At 51.9% G+C, this 25,000-nt stretch overlaps 2 protein-coding genes and 1 pseudogene across 2 annotated transcripts in view; 2 read left to right on the plus strand and 1 right to left on the minus strand.

Annotated features, from left to right (window-relative positions):
• The window catches only part of LOC140378054 (calcineurin subunit B type 1-like), a 4,046-nt gene extending 2,617 nt beyond the window's left edge, over positions 1-1,429 (plus strand). Inside the window, exons 3-5 of the mRNA XM_072463684.1 lie at positions 121-180; positions 1,040-1,224; positions 1,354-1,429. Coding sequence (XP_072319785.1) covers positions 121-180; positions 1,040-1,224; positions 1,354-1,401 — 293 coding nt within the window. The 3' untranslated portion in view covers positions 1,402-1,429. The remainder of the gene's footprint in view (positions 1-120; positions 181-1,039; positions 1,225-1,353) is intronic.
• Positions 1,430-10,616: 9,187 nt separating this feature from the next.
• LOC140378055 (zinc finger protein RFP-like) lies at positions 10,617-12,351 on the plus strand (annotated as a pseudogene).
• Positions 12,352-15,833: 3,482 nt separating this feature from the next.
• The window catches only part of LOC140378056 (uncharacterized), an 18,048-nt gene continuing 8,881 nt past the window's right edge, over positions 15,834-25,000 (minus strand). Inside the window, exons 5-7 of the mRNA XM_072463686.1 lie at positions 23,123-24,858; positions 22,792-22,884; positions 15,834-16,036 (exon numbers count right to left, since the gene is read on the minus strand). Of these exons, the coding sequence (XP_072319787.1) occupies positions 15,918-16,036; positions 22,792-22,884; positions 23,123-24,858 (1,948 nt within the window). The 3' untranslated portion in view covers positions 15,834-15,917. The remainder of the gene's footprint in view (positions 16,037-22,791; positions 22,885-23,122; positions 24,859-25,000) is intronic.

The following is a 25,000-nucleotide window of genomic DNA, read 5'->3' on the forward strand; positions in this document are numbered from 1 at the left end:
TAACACAGGAATCTACTGTGTTTGTTCGTCAGCGTTCAACGTGAAGGTGACGGGCGAAAAATCAAGTTTTCCTCTGGATCATTTATTTAAATCTGATGAATGTCTCTCATGTTTCTCCAGAATTCATCCAAGGCGTTCTGCAGTTCAGCGTCAGAGGCACCAAAGAGCAAAGGCTGCGCTGTAAGTCCTCGGGCCCTATCCCGCAACGACACAAGCCCCTTTAGAGCCCCCTGACCCTATCCCGCAACGACACAAACCCCTTTAGATTCCCCTGACCCTATCCCGCAACGACACAAGCCCCTTTAGAGCCCCCTGACCCTATCCCGCAACGACACAAACCCCTTTAGATTCCCCTGACCCTATCCCGCAACGACACAAGCCCCTTTAGAACCCACTGACCCTATCCTGCAATGACACAAGCCCTTTTAGAACCCACTGGTCCTCGTCTTGTTGTTCTTGTTGTTCTTGTTGTTCTTGTTGTTCTTGTTGTTCTTGTTCTTGTTGTTGTTGTTGTTGTCATTGTTTATGCTGTCGTGGTTGTCTTGTTGTTGTGTTGTTGTTGTTGTTGTTGATGTCGTGGTGTTGTTGTCGTGGTGTTGTTGTTGTTGTCATTGTTTATGCTGTCGTGGTTGTCTTGTTGTTGTGTTGTTGTTGTTGTTGTTGTTGTTGTTGATGTGTTATTGTTGTTGATGTTGTGGTGTTGTTGTCGTGGTGTTGTTGTTGTTGTCATTGTTTATGCTGTCGTGGTTGTCTTGTTGTTGTGTTGTTGTTGTTGATGTGTTATTGTTGTTGATGTCATGGTGTTGTTGTTGTTGTCGTGGTGTTGTTGTTGTCATTGTTTATGCTGTCGTGGTTGTCTTGTTGTTGTGTTGTTGTTGTTGTTGATGTGTTGTTGTTGTTGTTGTTGATGATGTCGTGGTGTTGTTGTCGTGTTGTTGTTGTTGTCATTGTTTATGCTCTCGTGGTTGTCTTGTTGTTCTCGTGGTGTTGTTTATGCTGTGGTGGCGTTGTTGTTGTTTATTTTGCCTTGGCGTTCCAGTCGCGTTCCGCATCTACGACGTGGACGACGACGGCTTCATCTCAAACCAGGAGCTGTTCCAGGTCCTGAAGACGATGGTCGGTTCAAACCTGGAGGACGTTCAGCTGCAGCAGATCGTGAACAAAAGCATCGTGAGCGCCGACGCCGACGGAGACGGACGCGTGTCCTACAGCGAGTTCTGCGCCGTGAGTCAAGGTTCTGTCAGGGTCAGGGGTCAGGTCAGGGGTCAGAGGTCAGGAGTCAGGGGTCAGAGTGTATAGTTCAGATCTCTGTCATTACTGAAACACGTGAAACTGGCTTCTCTGTCTCTGCAGGTGGTCCAGGGCCTGGACTTCCACAAACACATGATGGTGGACGTGTGACCCAATCTCCATCGACCCCGCGTCTCCCACGTGTGACCCGATCTCCAGCGACCCCGCGTCTCCCACGTGTGACCCGATCTCCATCGACCCCGCGTCTCCCACGTGTGACCCGATCTCCATCGACCCCGCGTCTCCCACGTGTGACCCGATCTCCATCGACCCCGCGTCTCCCACGTGTGACCCGATCTCCATCGACCCCGCGTCTCCCACGTGTGACCCGATCTCCATCGACCCCGCGTCTCCCACGTGTGACCCGATCTCCATCGACCCCGCGTCTCCCACGTGTGACCCGATCTCCATCGACCCCGCGTCTCCCACGTGTGACCCGATCTCCATCGACCCCGCGTCTCCCACGTGTGACCCGATCTCCATCGACCCCGCGTCTCCCACGTGTGACCCGATCTCCATCGACCCCGCGTCTCCCACGTGTGACCCGATCTCCAGCGACCCCGCGTCTCCTGTGATGTTACTGAAAATGTACTTGTAAATAAAGTACTTTTACTACAGTACATGTGGTTGTGGTGTAGTGTTAATGACATGTGGTAATGACATAGTGTTAATGACATAGTGCTAATGACATAGTGTTAATGACATGTAGTAATGACATAGTGTTAATGACATAGTGCTAATGACATAGTGTTAATGACATGTGGTAATGACATAGTGTTAATGACATAGTGCTAATGACATAGTGCTAATGACATAGTGTTAATGACATGTGGTAATGACATAGTGTTAATGACATAGTGCTAATGACATAGTGTTAATGACATAGTGTTAATGACATAGTGCTAATGACATAGTGTTAATGACATGTGGTAATGACAGTGTTATTGACATAGTGCTAATGACATAGTGTTAATGACATGTGTTAATGACATAGTGTTAATGACATAGTGCTAATGACATAGTGTTAATGACATGTGGTAATGACATAGTGCTAATGACATAGTGTTAATGACATGTAGTAATGACAGTGTTAATGACATAGTGCTAATGACATAGTGTTAATGACATGTGTTAATGACATAGTGCTAATGACATAGTGCTAATGACATAATGTTAATGACATTTGGTAATGACAGTGTTAATGACATAGTGCTAATGACATAGTGTTAATGACATGTGTTAATGACATAGTGCTAATGACATAGTGCTAAAGACATAGTGTTAATGACATGTGGTAATGACATAGTGTTAATGACATAGTGCTAATGACATAGTGTTAATGACATGTGTTAATGACATAGTGTTAATGACATAATGTTAATGACATAGTGTTAATGACATAGTGCTAATGAAATAGTATTAATGACGTGTGTTAATGACATAGTTTTAATGACATAGTGTTAATGACATGTGGTAATGACATAGTGCTAATGACATAGTATTAATGACATGGGTTAATGACATGGTATTAATGACATGTGTTAATGACATAGTGCTAATGACAGTGTTAATGACATGTAGTAATGACAGTGTTAATGACATAGTGCTAATGACGTGTGTTAATGACATAGTTTTAATGACATAGTGTTAATGGCATGTGGTAATGACATAGTGCTAATGACATAGTGTTAATGACATGTAGTAATGACAGTGTTAATGACATAGTGCTAATGACATAGTGTTAATGACATAGTGCTAATGACATAGTGTTAATGACATGTAGTAATGACATAGTGTTAATGACATGTGGTAATGACATAGTGTTAATGACATAGTGCTAATGACATAGTGCTAATGACATAGTGTTAATGACATGTGGTAATGACATGTGGTAATGACATAGTGTTAATGACATAGTGCTAATGACATAGTGCTAATGACATAGTGTTAATGACATGTGGTAATGACATAGTGCTAATGACATAGTATTAATGACATGTGTTAATGGCATGTGTTAATGACAGTGTTAATGACATGTGGTAATGACATAGTGCTAATGACATAGTATTAATGACATGTGTGAATGACATAGTGTTAATGACATGTGTTAATGACATAGTATTAATGACATAGTGTTAATGACATAGTGTTAATGACATGTGTTAATGACATGTGTTAATGACGTAGTGTTAATGACATGTGTTAATGACATAGTGTTAATGACATAGTGTTAATGACATATGTTAATGACATAGTGTTAATGACATGTGTTAATGACATAGTATTAATGACATAGTATTAATGACATGTGTTAATGACATAGTGTTAATGACATAGTGTTAATGACATAGTGTTAATGACATGTGTTAATGACATAGTGTTAATGACATTGTGTTAATGACATGTGTTAATGACCTAGTTTTAATGACAGTATTAATGACAGTGTTAATTACATAGTGTTAATGACATTGTGTTAATGACATGTGTTAATTACATAGTTTTAATGACAGTATTAATGACAGTGTTAATGACATAGTGTTAATGACATGTTTTGATGACATGTGTTAATGACAGTGTTAATGACATGTGTTAATGACATAGTGTTAATGACATATGTTAATGACATAGTATTAATGACATAGTGTTAATGACATAGTTTTAATGACATAATGTTGATGACAGTGTTGATGACATAGTGTTAATGACATATGTTAATGACATAGTGTTAATGACATAGTGTTAATGACATGTGTTAATGACATAGTATTAATGACATGTGTTAATGACAGTATTAATGACAGTGTTAATGACATGTGTTAATGACATGTGTTAATGACATGTGTTGATGACATGTGTTAATGACATAGTTAATGACATGTGTTAATGACATAGTGTTAATGACATAGTGTTGATGACATAGTGTTAATGACCTGTGTTAATGACAGTGTTAATGACATGTGTTAATGACATAGTTTTAATGACATAGTGTTGATGACATAGTGTTAATGACCTGTGTTAATGACATAGTGTTAATGACATGTGTTAATGGCATGTGTTAATGGCATGTGTTAATGACATAGTGTTAAAGACATAGTGTTAATGACATAGTGTTAATGACATGTGTTAATGACATGTGTTAAAGACATGTGTTAATGACATTGTGTTAATGACATGTGTTAATGACATAGTGTTAATGACATAGTGTTAATGACATGTGTTAATGACATGTGTTAATGACAGTGTTAATGACATGTGTTAATGACTCGTCCGTCCATTAAGAAGAGATTCAGTTGAACAGCTTTTTAAAGCTGGAAACAAAGTAGTTTTAAAGTGTAATATTTATACTGCATCAGTTTTACCAGAATTACACCGTTTTGCCTCACTGACCGGACCTCTGACCGTCTGACCGGAGCGGCACTGACCGGAGCGGCACTGACGGAGCGGCACTGACGGAGCGGCACTGACCGGAGCGGCACTGACGGAGCGGCACTGACGGAGCGGCACTGACCGGAGCGGCACTGACGGAGCGGCACTGACCGGAGCGGCACTGACGGAGCGGCACTGACGGAGCGGCACTGACGGAGCGGCACTGACGGAGCGGAACTGACCGGAGCGGCACTGACGGAGCGGCACTGACCGGAGCGGCACTGACGGAGCGGCACTGACCGGAGCGGAACTGACAGAGCGGAACTGACCGGAGCGGAACTGACCGGAGCGGCACTGACGGAGCGGCACTGACCGGAGCGGAACTGACCGGAGCGGAACTGACCGGAGCGGCACTGACCGGAGCGGAACTGACCGGCCCGAACAGTTTACGTCCCACAAACGGGAGAAAAACGATCATGATTCAAAACAAATAAATACCGTATTTTCTGGACTATAAGTCTCAGCTTTTGTCATAGTTTTGGGTGCGACTTATATGTGATATGACTTGTTCTTTTCACACTGACCACACGAGGGCGCTCCAGGCTCTGAGCGACGCAGAAAAAGAATCTCACTTCCTCCTGAGTTTGTGGAGTTGTTTAGAAGTGACGCAGAAGAAGAAGAATATAAAATATATAAAAGTTTTGTAACAGTCGATTTTGACGTCTTGGACAAGCTCTGTCCTTGTGGTCCTCCTGACACGTGTGGTCCTCCTGACACGTGTGGTCCTCCTGACACGTGTGGTCCTCCTGACACGTGTGGTCCTCCTGACACGTGTGGTCCTCCTGACAGGTGTGGTCCTCGTGTGGTCCTCCTGACACGTGTGGTCCTCCTGACACGTGTGGTCCTCCTGACACGTGTGGTCCTCCTGACACGTGTGGTCCTCCTGACAGGTGTGGTCCTCCTGACACGTGTGGTCCTTGTGTGGTCCTCCTGACACGTGTGGTCCTCCTGACACGTGTGGTCCTCCTGACACGTGTGGTCCTCCTGACACGTGTGGTCCTCGTGTGGTCCTCCTGACACGTGTGGTCCTCCTGACAGGTGTGGTCCTCGTGTGGTCCTCCTGACACGTGTGGTCCTCCTGACAGGTGTGGTCCTCCTGACAGGTGTGGTCCTCCTGACACGTGTGGTCCTCGTGTGGTCCTCCTGACACGTGTGGTCCTCCTGACACGTGTGGTCCTCCTGACACGTGTGGTCCTCCTGACACGTGTGGTCCTCCTGACACGTGTGGTCCTCCTGACACGTGTGGTCCTCCTGACACGTGTGGTCCTCCTGACAGGTGTGGTCCTCGTGTGGTCCTCCTGACACGTGTGGTCCTCCTGACACGTGTGGTCCTCCTGACACGTGTGGTCCTCCTGACACGTGTGGTCCTCCTGACAGGTGTGGTCCTCCTGACACGTGTGGTCCTTGTGTGGTCCTCCTGACACGTGTGGTCCTCCTGACACGTGTGGTCCTCCTGACACGTGTGGTCCTCCTGACACGTGTGGTCCTCGTGTGGTCCTCCTGACACGTGTGGTCCTCCTGACAGGTGTGGTCCTCGTGTGGTCCTCCTGACACGTGTGGTCCTCCTGACAGGTGTGGTCCTCCTGACAGGTGTGGTCCTCCTGACACGTGTGGTCCTCGTGTGGTCCTCCTGACACGTGTGGTCCTCCTGACACGTGTGGTCCTCCTGACACGTGTGGTCCTCGTGTGGTCCTCCTGACACGTGTGGTCCTCCTGACACGTGTGGTCCTCCTGACACGTGTGGTCCTCCTGACACGTGTGGTCCTCGTGTGGTCCTCCTGACACGTGTGGTCCTCCTGACACGTGTGGTCCTCCTGACACGTGTGGTCCTCCTGACACGTGTGGTCCTCCTGACACGTGTGGTCCTCGTGTGGTCCTCCTGACACGTGTGGTCCTCCTGACACGTGTGGTCCTCCTGACACGTGTGGTCCTCCTGACACGTGTGGTCCTCGTGTGGTCCTCCTGACACGTGTGGTCCTCCTGACACGTGTGGTCCTCCTGACACGTGTGGTCCTCCTGACACGTGTGGTCCTCGTGTGGTCCTCCTGACACGTGTGGTCCTCCTGACACGTGTGGTCCTCCTGACACGTGTGGTCCTCGTGTGGTCCTCCTGACACGTGTGGTCCTCCTGACACGTGTGGTCCTCCTGACACGTGTGGTCCTCCTGACACGTGTGGTCCTCCTGACACTAGGGGGCGATATGCGCCTCGTTTCCGCTTGACCTTTTAAACATCTCCTCCATGACGTTCCCTCTGCAGTTTCCTCGTTTCCTCGTCTCCTCGTTCCCTCTGCAGTTTCCTCGTTTCCTCGTCTCCTCGTTTCCTCTGCAGTTTCCTCGTTTCCTCGTCTCCTCGTTTCCTCTGCAGTCTCCTCGTTCCCTCTGCAGTCTCCTCGTTCCCTCTGCTGTCTCCTCGTTCCCTCTGCAGTCTCCTCGTTTCCTCTGCAGTCTCCTCGTTTCCTCATTCCTTCTGCAGTCTCCTCGTTTCCTCGTTCCCTCTGCAGTTTCCTTGTTTCCTCTGCAGTCTCCTCGTTCCCTCTGCAGTCTCCTCGTTTCCTCTGCAATCTCCTCGTTTAATCTGCAATCTCCTCGTTTCCTCTGCAGTCTCCTCGTTTCCTATGCAGTCTCCTCGTTTAATCTGCAATCTCCTCGTTTCCTCTGCAGTCTCCTCGTTTCCTCATTCCTTCTGCAGTCTCCTCGTTTCCTCGTTCCCTCTGCAGTTTCCTTGTTTCCTCTGCAGTCTCCTCGTTCCCTCTGCAGTCTCCTCGTTTCCTCTGCAATCTCCTCGTTTAATCTGCAATCTCCTCGTTTCCTCTGCAGTTTCCTCGTTCCCTCTGCAGTCTCCTCGTTTCCTATGCAGTCTCCTCGTTTAATCTGCAGTCTCCTCGTTTCCTCTGCAGTCTCCTCGTTTCCTCTGCAGTCTCCTCGTTTCCTCTGCAGTCTCCTCGTTTCCTCTGCTGTTTCCTCGTTTCCTCGTCTCCTCGTTTCCTCTGCAGTTTCGTTTCCTCGTCTCCTCATTTCCTATGCAGTCTCCTCGTTTCCTCTGCACTCTCCTCGTTTCCTCTGCAGTCTCCTCATTTCCTCGTTCCCTCTGCAGTCTCCTAGTTTCCTCTGCAGTCTCCTCGTTTCCTCTGCAGTCTCCTCGTTTCCTCGTTCCCTCTGCAGTCTCCTCGTTTCCTCTGCAGTTTCCTCGTTTCCTCGTCTCCTCATTTCCTATGCAGTCTCCTCGTTTCCTCTGCACTCTCCTCGTTTCCTCTGCAGTCTCCTCATTTCCTCGTTCCCTCTGCAGTTTCCTTGTTTCCTCTGCAGTCTCCTCGTTTCCTCGTTCCCTCTGCAGTCTCCTCGTTTCCTCTGCAGTCTCCTCGTGTCCTCGTTGCCGTGGGTGTGGCTCGTTGCCGTGGGTGTGGCTCGTTGCCGTGGGTGTGGCTCGTTGCCGTGGGTGTGGCTCGTTACCGTGGGTGTGGCTCGTTGCCGTGGGTGTGGCTCGTTGCCGTGGGTGTGGCTCGTTACCGTGGGTGTGGCTCGTTACCGTGGGTGTGGCTCGTTGCCAAAATCACAACAACAATTTCCATAGACCCCAAAGTCCTTAGACCCCCCTCTGTCCTTAGACCCCCCTTCAGTCCTTAGACCCTCCCTCTGTCCTTAGACCCTCCTTCTGTCCTTAGACCCTCCCTCTGGCCTTAGACCCCCCTTCAGTCCTTAGACCCCCCTTCAGTCCTTAGACCCTCCTTCTGTCCTTAGACCCTCCCTCTGTCCTTAGACCCCCCTTCAGTCCTTAGACCCGCCTTCTGTACTTAGACCCTCCTTCTGTCCTTAGACCCTCCCTTCTGTCCTTAGACCCTCCCTTCTGTCCTTAGACCCTCCTTCTGTCCTTAGACCCTCCCTCTGTCCTTAGACCCTCCTTCTGTCCTTAGACCCTCCTTCTGTCCTTAGACCCTCCTTCTGTCCTTAGACCCTCCCTCTGTCCTTAGACCCTCCCTCTGTCCTTAGACCTTCCTTCTGTCCTTAGACCCTCCCTTCTGTCCTTAGACCCTCCCTCTGTCCTTAGACCCTCCCTTCTGTCCTTAGACCCTCCCTCTGTCCTTAGACCCTCCCTCTGTCCTTAGACCCTCCCTCTGTCCTTAGACCCCCCTTCAGTCCTTAGACCCTCCTTCTGTCCTTAGACCCTCCTTCTGTCCTTAGACCCTCCTTCTGTCCTTAGACCCTCCCTCTGTCCTTAGACCCTCCCTCTGTCCTTAGACCTTCCTTCTGTCCTTAGACCCTCCTTCTGTCCTTAGACCCTCCTTCTGTCCTTAAACCCTCCCTCTGTCCTTAGACCCTCCCTCTGTCCTTAGACCCTCCTTCTGTCCTTAGACCCTCCCTCTGTCCTTAGACCCTCCCTCTGTCCTTAGACCCTCCTTCTGTCCTTAAACCCTCCCTCTGTCCTTAGACCCTCCCTCTGTCCTTAGACCCTCCCTCTGTCCTTAGACCCTCCTTCTTAGACCTGACTCATAAATCTCCACATTCAGACGTGAAGAATGTTTTTATGCCATAAACATGTTTTATTCACAAATAGATTTACAAATTAGATTTGACACGAATAAATCCAGAAACGCATCAATAAATGACAATAAATATACACTTTTCACCCCATAATAACAAAGTGAACCTTGACCTTTGACCCTTGAATGATGTTGTGATGTTTACACCTGAACGAGGCTGAATTTTCCCAAAATACTGAAACGTTTCTTTGTCTCACGTCGTGTGTCGCAGCAGCTCGACTCTAAAGAACCTGAACCACACAAAACAGTCCTGGTGATGTTTGGAGGCTAAAGCTAACGCTGAAGCTAAAGCTAACGCTGAAGCTAACGCTGAAGCTAACGCTGAAGCTGACGCTAACGCTGAAGCTAAAGCTCCTGGGACAGTGGCAGCGTGGGCGGGGCTATGACCCAAACTACTCCTCGTCACGAATAAGAGTTCAGGGGTCGACGAGGTTCAGACACGAGGCAGAATCAGGCCTACAGAGGGCGCTAACACAGAGGGCGCTAACATAGGGCGCTAACACAGAGGGCGCCAACACAGAGGGCGCTAACAGAGGGCGCTAACAGAGGGCGCTAACACAGAGGGCGCTAACAGAGGGCGCTAACAGAGGGCGCTAACAGAGGGCGTCAACACAGAGGGCGCTAACACAGAGGGCGCTAACACAGAGGGCGCCAACACAGAGGGCGCTAACAGAGGGCGCTAACAGAGGGCGCCAACACAGAGGGCGCTAACAGAGGGCGCCAACACAGAGGGCGCTAACACAGAGGGCGCTAACAGAGGGCGCCAACACAGAGGGCACTAACAGAGGGCGCCAACACAGAGGGCGCTAACACAGAGGGCGCTAACACAGAGGGCGCTAACACAGAGGGCGCTAACACAGAGGGCGCCAACACAAAGGGCGCCAACACAGAGGGCGCTAACACAGAGGGCGCTAACAGAGGGCGCCAACACAGAGGGCGCCAACACAGAGGGCGCTAACACAGAGGGCGCCAACACACAGGGCGCCAACACAGAGGGCGCCAACACAGAGGGCGCTAACACAGAGGGCGCTAACACAGAGGGCGCCAACACAGAGGGCGCCAACACAGAGGGCGCCAACACAGAGGGCGCCAACACAGAGGGCGCCAACACAGAGGGCGCCAACACAGGGCGCTAACAGAGGGCGCCAACACAGAGGGCGCCAACACAGAGGGCGCTAACACAGAGGGCGCTAACACAGAGGGCGCTAACACAGAGGGCGCTAACACAGAGGGCGCCAACACAGAGGGCGCTAACACAGAGGGCGCTAACACAGAGGGCGCTAACACAGAGGGCGCTAACACAGGCTAATGAACCTGGTCTGGTTTGTTTCTTTGGCCTCACTTGCTTCTGTCCCACAGACATGTGGTCTTGGAAGGAGGCGGGGCTTCAGGAGCACCTGCTGTGCTCCATCTGCCTGGAGCTGTTCACTGAGCCGGTCTGCACGCCCTGTGAGCACAGCTTCTGCACGCCCTGTGAGCACAGCTTCTGCACGCCCTGCATCACCCGACACTGGGACGTCAGCTCCGAGTGCCGCTGTCCGCTCTGCAAGACCAGCTTCAGCACCAGGCCGCGTCTGCGCGTCAACCCCTTGTTCTCCCAGATCGTGTCTCAGGTGAAGAGACGAGGACAACCTGGACGCTCCGGACGCTCTGGACGCTCCGGAGCCACGAGTGTCCAAGGTCCAGTGTGACGGGTGCTCGGAGCCCAAGCAGAAGGCGCTGAAGTCCTGCCTGGTGTGTCTGTCCTCGTTCTGCGAGAGCCACCTCCAGCCTCACCTCACCGTGTCAGGGCTGAAGAAACACCAGCTGATGGAGCCCGAGGAGAACCTGGAGGACCGGATGTGTCCCACGCACCAGAGGCCCCTGGAGCTCTTCTGCAGCACGGACCAGACCATCGTGTGCATGATGTGCTCCGTTCTCGAGCACAAGAACCACGACTTTCTGCCCCTGAAGGACGCGTTCAAGGAGCAGAAGACCTCGCTGGAGACGAGCGTGTCCACGAGCGAGCGGCTGGTGCAGCGGCGGCGGCAGAAGATGGAGGAGATCCGAGGCGCCATGGAGCTCAGCCAGAAGCAGGCGCAGGAAGAGACGGCGGCGATGGTGGCGGTCTTCAGCGAGATGGTGGAGTCTGTGCAGCGGCGCCTGGACCATCACACCGAGATCATCGAGGGCGCTCAGAGCAAACACCAGGAACGCGCTCAGGGCCTGATCTCTGAGCTGGAGCGGGAGATCTGCGAGCTGGAGACGAGGAACGCCGAGGCCGAGCGGCTCTCGCGCTCCCGGGACCCGCTCCACTTCCTGCAGCGCTGCCCGGCTCTGGCGCCCCCTGCTGGCCTGAAGCAGTGGAGCGCCGTCAGCTTCAGAGCCGGCGCCTTCGAAGGGGCAACGGCGCGAGCTCTGTCCGCGCTGGACAACGACCTCAGCCGCACCCGGAGGCGGATCCTGGGCGAGGAGCTGAAGCGGGTGCGGTCGTTCGCCGTGGACGTGACGCTGGATCCCGACACGGCGCACGCCAAACTCGTCCTGTCCAAAGACAAGAAGAAGGTGCATCACAGCGACGGCAGGAGGAAGAGTCCAGAGAACGAGGAGAGGTTCTCGGAGAGCGTCTCAGTTCTGGGCCGGCCGTCGTTTTCATCCGGAAGGTTCTACTTCGAGGTTCAGGTGGGCGGGAAGACCAGGTGGGAGGTGGGCGTGGCCAAAGAGTCCGTGAAGAGGAAGGGGAAGATCACGCTGAAGCCGAGCTGTGGCTTCTGGGCGCTCAGTCTGCAGGAGGGTGAGGAGTACCGAGCTCTGGCTGAAGCGCTGGTCCTTCTGTCCCCGCCACGCCCTCTTCAGAAAGTGGGCGTGTTCGTGGACCACATGGAGGGCGTGGTCTCCTTCCACGACGCCGACACGGCCGAGCTCGTCTTCTCCTTCAGCCGCTGCGATTTGGCCGGAGACGTTCTGCCGTACTTCAGCCCCGGCACCAAAGACGGGAAGAACTCGGCGCCGCTGGTGATCGTGGCCACGGGAGGGGGAGGAGCCGAGAAGGACACGCCTCCTCCTCGCGACCGGAAAAAGTCGGTCGAGTCGATGGACAACGTCACAAAAGTTTAGCACAAGTGAAGGAAATGTGAATGTTCTGCTCTTTTTATGCTTTTTGAACACGTTCATTTGTGGAATAAAGAGTTTCTTCATCGTCCGTCGTCTTCTTCACTGAACCATGAACCACACCATGAACCATGAACCACACCATGAACCATGAACCACACCATGAACCACACCATGAACCATGAACCACACCATTAACCACACCATGAACGATGAACCACACCATGAACCATGAACCACACCATGAACCACACCATGAACCAGACCATGAACCACACCATGAACCAGACCATGAACCATGAACCACACCATGAACCATGAACCACACCATGAACCACACCATGAACCATGAACCACACCATGAACCACACCATGAACCATGAACCACACCATGAACCACACCATGAACCATGAACCACACCATGAACCATGAACCCCACCATGAACCATGAACCACACCATGAACCATAAACCACACCATGAACCATAAACCACACCATGAACCATGAACCACACCATGAACCATGAACCACACCATGAACCATAAACCACACCATGAACCATGAACCACACCATGAACCCCACCATGAACCATGAACCCCACCATGAACCATACCATGAACCATAAACCACACCATGAACCATAAACCACACCATGAACCATGAACCACACCATGAACCATGAACCACACCATGAACCATAAACCACACCATGAACCATAAACCACACCATGAACCATATCATGAACCACACCATGAACCATGAACCACACCATGAACCACACCATGAACCATACCATGAACCATGAACCCCACCATGAACCATACCATGAACCATAAACCACACCATGAACCATAAACCACACCATGAACCATGAACCACACCATGAACCATAAACCACACCATGAACCATAAACCACACCATGAACCATGAACCACACCATGAACCACACCATGAACCATGAACCACACCATGAACCACACCATGAACCATGAACCACACCATGAACCATGAACCACACCATGAACCATGAACCACACCATGAACCATGAACCACACCATCACAGTCGCTGCAGCCGTCACCGCAGCAACAGCTAAACAAACGCTCGCTGTGAGGGACGAGCTCCAGGTGAGACATGCGAATCGTCTCATGTTTTACTCAAGTCACGACATACGTCCTCCTAAAGTCTTCCTAAAGGCCCCTAAAGTCTTCCTAAAGGCCCCTAAAGTCTTCCTAAAGGCCCCTAAAGTCCTCCTAAAGGCCCCTAAAGTCCTCCTAAAGGCCCCTAAAGTCTTCCTAAAGGCCCCTAAAGTCTTCCTAAAGGCCCCTAAAGTCTTCCTAAAGGCCCCTAAAGTCTTCCTAAAGGCCCCTAAAGTCCTCCTAAAGGCCCCTAAAGTCCTCCTAAAGGCCCCTAAAGTCTTCCTAAAGGCCCCTAAAGTCTTCCTAAAGGCCCCTAATGTCCTCCTAAAGGCCCCTAGTGTCCTCCTAAAGGCCCCTAAAGTCTTCCTAAAGGCCCCTAAAGTCTTCCTAAAGGCCCCTAAAGTCTTCCTAAAGGCCCCTAATGTCCTCCTAAAGGCCCCTAGTGTCCTCCTAAAGGCCCCTAAAGTCTTCCTAAAGGCCCCTAAAGTCTTCCTAAAGGCCCCTAATGTCCTCCTAAAGGCCCCTAAAGTCCTCCTAAAGTCTTCCTAAAGGCCCCTAATGTCCTCCTAAAGGCCCCTAAAGTCTTCCTAAAGGCCCCTAATGTCCTCCTAAAGGCCCCTAGTGTCCTCCTAAAGGCCCCTAAAGTCTTCCTAAAGGCCCCTAAAGTCTTCCTAAAGGCCCCTAAAGTCTTCCTAAAGGCCCCTAATGTCCTCCTAAAGGCCCCTAAAGTCCTCCTAAAGGCCCCTAAAGTCTTCCTAAAGGCCCCTAATGTCCTCCTAAAGGCCCCTAGTGTCCTCCTAAAGTCCTCCTAAAGGCCCCTAAAGTCCTCCTAAAGGCCCCTAATGTCCTCCTAAAGGCCCCTAGTGTCCTCCTAAAGGCCCCTAATGTCCTCCTAAAGGCCCCTAGTGTCCTCCTAAAGGCCCCTAAAGTCCTCCTAAAGGCCCCTAATGTCCTCCTAAAGGCCCCTAGTGTCCTCCTAAAGGCCCCTAAAGTCCTCCATCCTCCTAATGTCCCCCTAAAAGCCCCTAATGTCCCCCTAAATGCCCCTAATGTCCTCCTAAAGGCCCCTAAAGTCCTCCGTCCTCCTAATGTCCCCCTAAAAGCCCCTAATGTCCCCCTAAAAGCCCCTAATGTCCCCCTAAAAGCCCCTAATGTCCCCCTAAATGCCCCTAATGTCTCCTTGAAGGGTTCATGTTTCTGGACTTAACACATAAACATTGTTCATTTTATTCATTTATAGTTTTTATCTCGCTGCTGTTCAATTAAATCACTTTTTCTGAGGAGAATCTGCAAATCTGCTCTAAACATGTTTCACTAAAGGTGCAAAACTCGTCTCCTTTAGTGGGACGTCCTGGTCCTGGAGTTCGGGACGTCCTGGAGTCTGGGACGTCCTGGAGTCTGGGACGTCCTGGAGTCTGGGACGTCCTGGAGTCCGGGACGTCCTGGAGTCTGGGACGTCCTGGAGTTCGGGACGTCCTGGAGTCTGGGACGTCCTGGAGTTCGGGACGTCCTGGAGTTCGGGACGTCCTGGAGTTTCATCTTTTGTCAGATTGTGAATATTAAACACTTTATTTTAGAGTTTGAAACTTTATATTTTTAAAAGTTCAAAAAGTGCAACATTAGAAGAAAAGCTTCACGACTCTGTTTGTGTTTGTGTTTTATGAAACGGACAAAAACAAAGGGTTAAAACGTGAGAATCTGATGAAAGTATCTGCTCCGCCCCCTGAACTCATGCGCTGCTCCGCCCCCTGAACTCATGCGCTGCTCCGCCCCCTGAACTCATGTGCTGCTCCGCCCCCTGAACTCATGTGCTGCTCCGCCCCCTGAACTCATGCGCTGCTCCGCCCCCTGAACTCATGCGCTGCTCCGCCCCCTGAACTCATGCGCTGCTCCGCCCCCTGAACTCATGCGCTGCTCCGCCCCCTGAACTCATGCGCTGCTCCGCCCCCTGAACTCATGCGCTGCTCCGCCCCCTGAACTCATGCGCTGTTCCGCCCCCTGAACTCATGCGCTGCTCCGCCCCCTGAACTCATGCGCTGCTCCGCCCCCTGAACTCATGCGCTGCTCCGCCCCCTGAACTCATGCGCTGCTCCGCCCCCTGAACTCATGCGCTGCTCCGCCCCCTGAACTCATGCGCTGCTCCGCCCCCTGAACTCATGCGCTGCTCCGCCCCCTGAACTCATGCGCTGCTCCGCCCCCTGAACTCATGCGCTGCTCCGCCCCCTGAACTCATGCGCTGCTCCGCCCCCTGAACTCATGCGCTGCTCCGCCCCCTGAACTCATGTGCTGCTCCGCCCCCTGAACTCATGCGCTGCTCCGCCCCCTGAACTCATGCGCTGCTCCGCCCCCTGAACTCATGTGCTGCTCCGCCCCCTGAACTCATGCGCTGCTCCGCCCCCTGAACTCATGTGCTGCTCCGCCCCCTGAACTCATGTGGGAGCTCGGAGGCTGCTCATTGGCCGGTTGCTACTGGTCTGTAAACGCTGTCGTCGTCTCTCCATCGCCTGAAGCTTCTTCAACTCGATCTCTGCAGCTGAACATTTAGAGCCTGAAAAACAAGACAAAAGACACACCTCAGAGTGTATAAAGCTCTAAAGACACACCTCAGAGTGTATAAAGCTCTAAAGACACACCTCAGAGTGTATAAAGCTCTAATGACACACCTCAGAGTGTATAAAGCTCTAATGACACACCTCAGAGTGTTATAAAGCTCTAAAGACACACCTCACAGTGTTATAAAGCTCTAAAGACACACCTCAGAGTGTTATAAAGCTCTAAAGACACACCTCAGAGTGTATAAAGCTCTAAAGACACACCTCAGAGTGTATAAAGCTCTAAAGACACACCTCAGTGTTAAAGCTCTAAAGACACACCTCAGAGTGTATAAAGCTCTAAAGACACCTCAGAGTGTTGTTGTGGTTGTTGTTGTTTTATGGCGGTTGGCATCCGAGTGTTGCATTACCGCCAGACTTTATTCCTCAGACGTTTCGTAGTCCTCAGACTCTGTCGTAGTCCGTAAAAGTACTCCTCCCATCGCTTTGGCGTTACAAAGCCCATGAGGTCATGATGTGTTTTTGTGACTAGAATAGTTGTTGTGTCAGAGACCAACCGGCTTTATTCCAGGGGGACTCTTCTTCACCTTCCTCGCCCTCTTTGACGTTCGGTGCTTTGGAAGTACAAAGCCCATGAGATCATGGGACGTCTTTGTTGTTTTACAAAGCCCATGAGGTCATGGGACGTCTTTGTCGTTTTATCCCTTAGAAGTCCTTCTTCCATCACTTTGGCGTTTCTAGGCCCATGAAGTCCAAGCGCGTTAGAACATCCTCTTGCTCCTCATCCTCGGCTCAGTCTCCAACACCCCCCACCTCTATAAACGTTTACCCAGCCCTGTGCTACATAAGTAAGCAACCACAGCCTGACACAAACCCTGTGACTGAATCGCCAGAACGTTCCGCAGATTGAACTCCCGCCCATTATTCCGAAACCACAAGGCCAACCCGGCCCTTTCCCTATCATAAGCCTCACAGCAAATCAGCACATGCTCGACAGTCTCTGGCACCCGACAGTGACCACACAGACCGGTCGGATGTTTGCCTATCCTACTCAGTGACCAATTGAGTCCAGTATGGCCAATCCTCATGCGGGCGAAGGCCCTTTCCTCCCACGCGTTCCTGCCCATAGACCCGCAAGGACCCACACTACCCTGTATGTGATAGAGATGCCGTCCAGTAACACAGTGGCTCCAAAATTCCTGCCAAAGGCCGACCACATGACTCTTGATAACAGGCTTGATTTCAGATTTGCTTAACTCAACCGCCACATCAATTGATGGCCGCCGAAGGGAACGTTTAGCCAGTGCATCAGCCATTTCGTTACCATCCACCCCCACATGCGCAGGGACCCAAATGAAGGAAACCCTCACATCCTTCCTGGACAGGGAGAGCATCAGACAGAAGATGCCATTCAACACATCCTGTCTGCAATCCGATTTCCCAGATTTAATGCTTTGCAATGCAGAAAGGCTGTCAGAGGCCACCACAATGCCGCAACACTGCAAAGCAGATTCCGCCCATTCCAACGCCAACCGTATCGCTATAAGTTCCGACGTGAAAACAGAAAGGCGATCTGTCAACCTCTTCTTGACCGCTAGCCCCAGGTCAGGCACAAAATAAGCGGCGCCAGTACGCCCACTCTCAGGATCCCTAGACCCGTCGGTATAAATAAACACATCACCTGAGTGCTTATCGATGAGCGCTTGAACGGCAAACTGCGGTGCCCTCCCAGCGACTCCTCTAAGCTTGCCATGCAAGCTAAAATCAACAGGAGCCGGGACAAACTTCCACGGAGCTATAGCAGACAAAGCCACCGACGGGCTCACACGCAGATCACCAACCCCCGCAAGCCGCGCCTTCGCATTTCCTACCTGGCTGAAAATCATACCGCCAGCCTCACTCTGCCCCCCATCAACCCTGAGAAAGTCCCTCACCGGGTGAGAGCTCGTATGACCTTGCACATTCACCCAGTAAGCCAACAGAAGTTCTAGCCTCCGGAGCCGTAACGGCAATTCCCCCAACTCAACCTGCAGCGCCGAGACAGGGGAGGTCCTAAAAGCCCTACAGCAGATGCGCAAGGCCTGGGCTTGCTCCACATCAAGCTTCTTTAAGTTAGTCTCAGCCGCAGACATGTAGGCTATACAGCCATAATCAATAGCCGCCCTCATGACGGCCCGATAAATACCCAGGAGCGACCTTCTGCTGGCCCCCCAGTCCTGGCCGGATAGACAACGAAGCAAGTTATTCACCCTTTTGCATTTACCACTGACCTCATCAATGTGCCGACGCCAACTAAGCCTCTCGTCAAAGGTGACCCCCAAGAACCTCACCTCCCTGACCTGTTCGAGCACCTGCCCATGCAGTCGAAGGGAGACGTCCCTATGTCCATTGAAGAAACAGATCACTTGAGACTTCCGTACGGACAGTTTAAACCCCCACTTCAGGGTCCACTGCTCCACCTGCTGTATTGCCCTTTGCAGTTTCGCCTCGTAAAACCGGAGATTCCTCCCTCTCACCCATAGAGCGCCATCGTCAGCATAAAGGCTCCTCCCAACAGACCCATCCACGTCGTCAAAGATGTCCTTAATCATAACATTGAACAAGATAGGGCTACACACACTCCCCTGCGGGATCCCATTCTCCACCCCATAGACCCCAGAGTAAGCAGCGCCCACTCTGGTTTGGATACGCCGGCCAGACAGAAAGCTCCGGACCCAGTTAAACAGTTTACCCTTCACACCACACTTCCGCAGCTTAATGAGGAGCCCATCCTTCCAAACCATATCGTACGCCTTCTCCACATCAAAGAGCACCGCAATAACCTTTTCTTTCTGAGCCCTGGCCAGCTGGATATCAGATTCCAAACACAACACGGAATCCATGGTGTTCCTGCCCCTACGGAAACCACTCTGGTGCGCGGGAAGCAAACCCTGACTCTCCAAGAAGTAATCCAACCGCTCGGTAACCATGCGCTCCATCGTTTTCCCGAGCTGCGACGTCAAGGCAATCGGCCTATAACTTGAAGGGTCAGACGCTGGCCTACCCGGCTTCAGAACCGGCACCACCGTAGACTGTTTCCACGCAGATGGAACACAACCTGAATCCCAAACACGGTTGAAAAGACCCAGGACTAGCCCAAGCGTGTCATCAGTCAAATGAGAGAGCATGTCATAGCACACCTCATCTTTACCCGGGGCTGTCTGTTTCGCCTTAGAAAGTGCTCTCCTTAGCTCAAACAAACTAAACGGAAGGTCAAGGTCATCTTGAGTCGAAGGCTGGTGCCCAATCAGCTCAGAATTCTGGGCCAAAGTACTCTCCCTGTAGTGCCTTTCCGCAGGTGAGAGATTGTCAGAGCTGTGCACCGACACAAAGGTGCTGGCCAACAGTTCAGCTTTGTCAACGTCGCTGACTGCTTCAACACCATTCAGCATTAGGACCGGGGTCCCACGACGGCGCTCAACCCCATGCATCCGCTTAATCATCCCCCAAACATCCCCGAGACGCGTTTCTCTCCCAATTTTGGAACAATACCGCCTCCAATAGGCACTCTTGGCCGTTCTCACAGTTTTCCGCACAACAGCGCGGGCCCTCTTGTAGTCAATGAGGGCACCCTCAGTGTGGGCAACCCTTAGCCGGCGAAACGCCGCATTTCTCGCCCTAACAGCATGACCACATGCTTCAGTCCACCACGGCACCCGCTTCCTATGTCCACTACCACCACTCTTAGGAATCGTGCCTACCGCTGACTGCGTGATGAGCGAGACAATTGCACTATTGAGATCATCCACCTGAGTCAATCCTCCTTCCTGCAGAACCCTAGAACCATCATCAGCTTTCCTCAGGAAAGCCCCCCAGTTCGCCCTTGCCAACTGCCACCTCTGGATCCTCGTCCCCCTGACCACACAGCTCCCAAAGCCAATCACGGTGCGGACTAGATAGTGATCGCTACCAAAAGAAAGATTACCAAGAACCTCCCAACTACAAACACCAGCTAACTCCTTGGACACAAGTGTAAGATCTATTGCACTTTCCGCACCGGTCCCCATATCATAGCGGGTCCCACCCCCATCATTCAGACAAACCAACTCCCTTTGATTGATAAAACCCTCTACCACCTGCCCATACCTATCGGTACCACTACCGCCCCACAAAGCGCTATGCGCATTAAAATCCCCACACCACACGGCCTTTCCCCGAACATCCTTACCGATACTATGTAAGGACTCTAACGTTAACTCACCACACGGATTATAAAGGTTAACCACAGTAACAGCTTCACCACCCAGCCAGACCCTCACCGCCAGGGCCTCCGGCGCTTTACTCACACTGACAACAACGTAATTTAGGTCATCTCGGACAAACACAGCCACACCTCCGCCTCTACCCTGCTCCCTATCATTCCTAACACACACATACCCTTGTATCCCAAAACCCCACCTAGGTCGTAACCAAGTCTCCTGCACGCACATAACGTGAGGCTTGTTCAACAAGGTAGAGACAAAATGCTTAAATTCCTGGCCATTAGCACGAAGACTACGCGCATTCCATTGCAAGACAACCACCGCCATTATGAGCCCCCGGAACCTGACGGCGCATCGGGAGCCCCCCCACTCCCACTGCCAGAATGGGGCAGGGCGCCCTCCCGCAGCGCATCCTCTATCTCCGTCCACTCGGGGCCCCCAGCTCCAAAGTACTTCCCTGCAGCCTTAGCGATGATCTTAGTCTTTTCGGATCTCTTCTTGGTTTGCCCAGTACAGTTAATCACTTCCACTATAAAGAGGAAGAAATCTTTCCTCTTCACAACCAGTACATCCTCCGCACCCACAGGGCCTCTGCCCGTGGAAGCCACACTCACGGGCATCCCAGTGGGGACCTCCCCCTGGCTGCGGGCAACGCTGCCCCCTCCCCTGTCGCCTAGGACACCAGCAGCACTGGCAGCCCCCACTGCATCCACCGTCACCTGACTACCAGACACCTTCTTGACCGCATCCGCGTAGGATATGCCTTGAGAGGCTCTAACTTTTTGCACCTCCGCAGCCCTCTTGCTGAACACGCATCCCCCGTAGGCAGAGCTATGCTCTCCCCCACAGTTACAGCACTTGAGTTTTGCTCCGTCGTCACACTTCCCATACTCGTGGTCTCCTGCACATTTACCACACTTCTGCTTCCCTCTACAGACCGCTGCAATATGCCCAAAGCGCTGGCACTTGAAGCAACGCAGGGGCGGCAGAACATATGGGCGTACGCCATAGCGCATGTACCCAACGCACACCACACGAGGCAGGATCCCACCTTCAAATCTAATCATTATCGACAGGCTGTCACACCTTACCCCATCCCGGGTCATCTTCAACCGCCTAGCATCCACCACCTTAGCTCCAGTCAAATTCTCCTTTATGTCATCCACAGATGTCGTCGTAGGGACGCCTACTATAACTCCCCTGACCGTGCCTCTTACAGCATCAGACACAAGAATGTCCTTCCCACCCAGACACTTAGCTTCAATCGCCTTCCTTTGCTGAGCCACGTCCTTGCACACAACCAGCAGCGAGCCATCCCTAAGGACACTCGCATGCTTGACCACTCCCACAGCTACAGTCAGGCTCCTTGTCAACGCCATCGGATCCCACCCCTTAAAGGACGCATTATCCTGCGCGAGCTTTATGAACACCTTACACTCTGAACTCACATCCCCGACATCTGCAACCCCCCCGCCCTGCTCCTCACTGAGAGAGCCCTCCATAGACGAGCAAGAAGACGCCCTACGCTGCACAGGATCAGTGGCTCCAGGGGAGTCCTCCCCGCTGTTCATATCGTCACCGACCAGGTCACGCTTCCTCTTCTTCTTCCCCGTCATACGGACCGAGGCGTTCCTCTATGTTGCCGTAATATCCAAACTGTTGTCGTTGTAGTTTTTTATGGCAGTTGGCATCCAAGTGCACGAGGTATTGTTCGTTGTTGTGTTGTTGTTGTTGTTGTTGTTGTTGCATTACCGCCAGACTTTATTGCATAAAGCTCTAAAGACACCTCAGAGTGTATAAAGCTCTAAAGACACACCTCAGAGTGTATAAAGCTCTAAAGACACACCTCAGAGTGTATAAAGCTCTAATGACACACTTCAGAGTGTATAAAGCTCTAAAGACATACCTCAGAGTGTTATAAAGCTCTAAAGACACACCTCAGAGTGTTAAAGCTCTAAAGACACACCTCAGAGTGTTAAAGCTCTAAAGACACACCTCAGAGTGTTAAAGCTCTATGGACACACCTCAGAGTGTTATAAAGCTCTAAAGACACACCTCAGAGTTTTAAAGCTCTAAAGACACACCTCAGAGTGTCAAAGCTCTAATGACACACCTCAGAGTGTTATAAAGCTCTAAAGACACACCTCAGAGTGTTAAAGCTCTAAAGACACACCTCAGAGTGTTAAAGCTCTAAAGACACACCTCAGAGTGTTAAAGCTCTAAAGACACACCTCAGAGTGTATAAAGCTCTAAAGACACACCTCAGAGTGTTAAAGCTCTAAAGACACACCTCAGAGTGTTAAAGCTCTAAAGACACACCTCAGTGTATAAAGCTCTAAAGACACACCTCAGAGTGTATAAAGCTCTAAAGACACACCTCAGAGTGTTAAAGCTCTAAAGACACACCTCAGAGTGTTAAAGCTCTAAAGACACACCTCAGAGTGTTAAAGCTCTAAAGACACACCTCAGAGTGTATTGATTTGATGTGCTTGTAACTGTCCCTCTCTCACCTGGGGGCGCGGCCGGGTCCACGGGGGCGGGGCCCACGGGGGCGGGTCTCTTGAAGGTGAACTCGTCCTTCCCTCTGGTCAGAGCGGACAGTGCTGTGAGAGAACGACAGGTCAGACTGTCGTCATAGTGACCATAACTGTGTCATGAGGATTACTCGCTACTGAGAAAAATAACACTTATTTATAAACTGCATTTTCTCTCATATATATATATATATATATATATATATATAATATATATATATATATATATATATATATATATATATATATATATATATATATATAACAGCCCTGACCCGCTCCATCATCTAAACACATAAGTCCTCACCTGCAGAGCTGCTCCACGTCTGATTGGCCGTCTGCCACGCCCTCTGCGTCTGCCACGCCCTCTGCGTCTGCCACGCCCTCTGGGTCTGATTGGCTGTCTGCCCCGCCCTCTGCGTCTGATTGGCCGTCTGCCCCGCCCCCTGCCCCGCCCTCTGCGTCTGATTGGCCGTCTGCCCCGCCCTTTGCGTCTGATTGGCTGTCTGCCCCGCCCCCTGCGTCTGCCCCGCCCTTTGCGTCTGATTGGCTGTCTGCCCCGCCCCCTGCGTCTGCCCCGCCCTTTGCGTCTGATTGGCTGTCTGCCACGCCCTCTGGCCCTGGATCTGGCTCTCCACGTCGTCGCAGAGTTCGCACAGAAGCTCGTCGTCGTCGTGGTCGTCCCAAAGCGGCTCAGACGAGAAGATGGCGTCCAGGTCGTCGTCCACAAACTCCTCGATGGCGTGCGGTCGACTCGCTCCTGGAGAAAGCGTTTTTACGTCAGCGTCGTTTTCAGACAATGTCCCCAAAGCGTTTGCAGAAAACACAGACTTTGACGTAAAGTTGTGCAACGTTTTATTGAAATGTGTTGAAATTTGACTTGGATTTCGCGGCGATGTCGATCTTTCTGAATCGCGCTTCGTCCCTTGATTTCCCGATTTTCCTGTGGAAACATTTGTGTCGCTTTGACCGACGTCAGTTGAATTTTTGGAGACATTCGGAGTCCGTTTAGAGCTGCAGTTGTTTTGTGAAATGGAAAAACCCAATGGTTGTTTTTGGTTTGTCCGTTTAGAGCTGATACTTGGACTTTTGAAAGCCTCATTTTGTTGCGTTCTGGGAATATTTGACTTTCCGTCGTCACGATCTTCGGCTTCTTCCGACATTTTCCCAGGATCTGGAGGAAATTTGACTTCTGGCCTCAGGTTTAAGCTCGCAGCGGCCGTCAAAGCGAACGTCTGCCTCGGCCACGCCCTTTTCCCGCTGTTTTTCTGCGTGGACGTGCATCCCGGCGACGCCAAACCAAACGGATCCTGCGTCATTTCCATCAGAAGAGAATCGTCCATCAGGTCGTTGTCTCCCCAGTCGTCCCAGTCGCAGCTCTCGACCGGAGGCTCCGGGTTAGGGGCGTGGCGATCCGGGCCCGGGGCGCGGAGATCCGGGCCCGGGGCGCGGAGATCCGGGCTCGGGGCGCGGAGATCCGGGCTCGGGGCGCGGAGATCCGGGCTCGGGGCGCGGAGATCCGGGTTCGGGGCGCGGAGATCCGGGTTCGGGGCGCGGCGATCCGGGTTCGGGGCGCGGCGATCCGGGCTCGGGGCGCGGAGATCCGGGCTCGGGGCGCGGAGATCCGGGTTCGGGGCGCGGAGATCCGGGTTCGGGGCGCGGCGATCCGGGCTCGGGGCGCGGAGATCCGGGTTCGGGGCGCGGAGATCAGGGTTCGGGGCGCGGCGATCCGGGCTCGGGGCGCGGAGATCCGGGCTCGGGGCGCGGAGATCCGGGTTTGGGGCGCGGAGATCCGGGTTCGGGGCACAACTTTTCTTGAGCGCGCTTTGACTGGCGCTCTGAGTCATGAAGACCTGACTCAGAGCTCCGCCCACGCTCTGTGTGGACGAGTCAAACAGGAAGTCCAGGTCTTCGTCCGAGGCCCAGTCCGGACCCGGGTTCTGGGCGTGGTCCAGGTGTGTGTCCGGGTCGGGGTGCGACTCCTGGAGCATGTTGAAGTCAAACTGTTGGGCCAGTTTCAGCAGATCGTCCACTCCACTGGGTCTGGAACACAAAGTACTGTGTGTCACATGGTGCTTATCGTCATGGAGACCGTAAACATGTGACACCTTAAACATGTGACACCTTAAACACCTTAAACATGTGACACCTTAAACACCTTAAACATGTGACACCTTAAACACCT

Source organism: Eucyclogobius newberryi, unplaced genomic scaffold (genome assembly GCF_026437365.1).
Source record: "Eucyclogobius newberryi isolate DKJ021-1_F unplaced genomic scaffold, fEucNew1.0.hap1 SCAF_4, whole genome shotgun sequence".
NCBI lineage: Eukaryota > Metazoa > Chordata > Actinopteri > Gobiiformes > Gobiidae > Eucyclogobius > Eucyclogobius newberryi.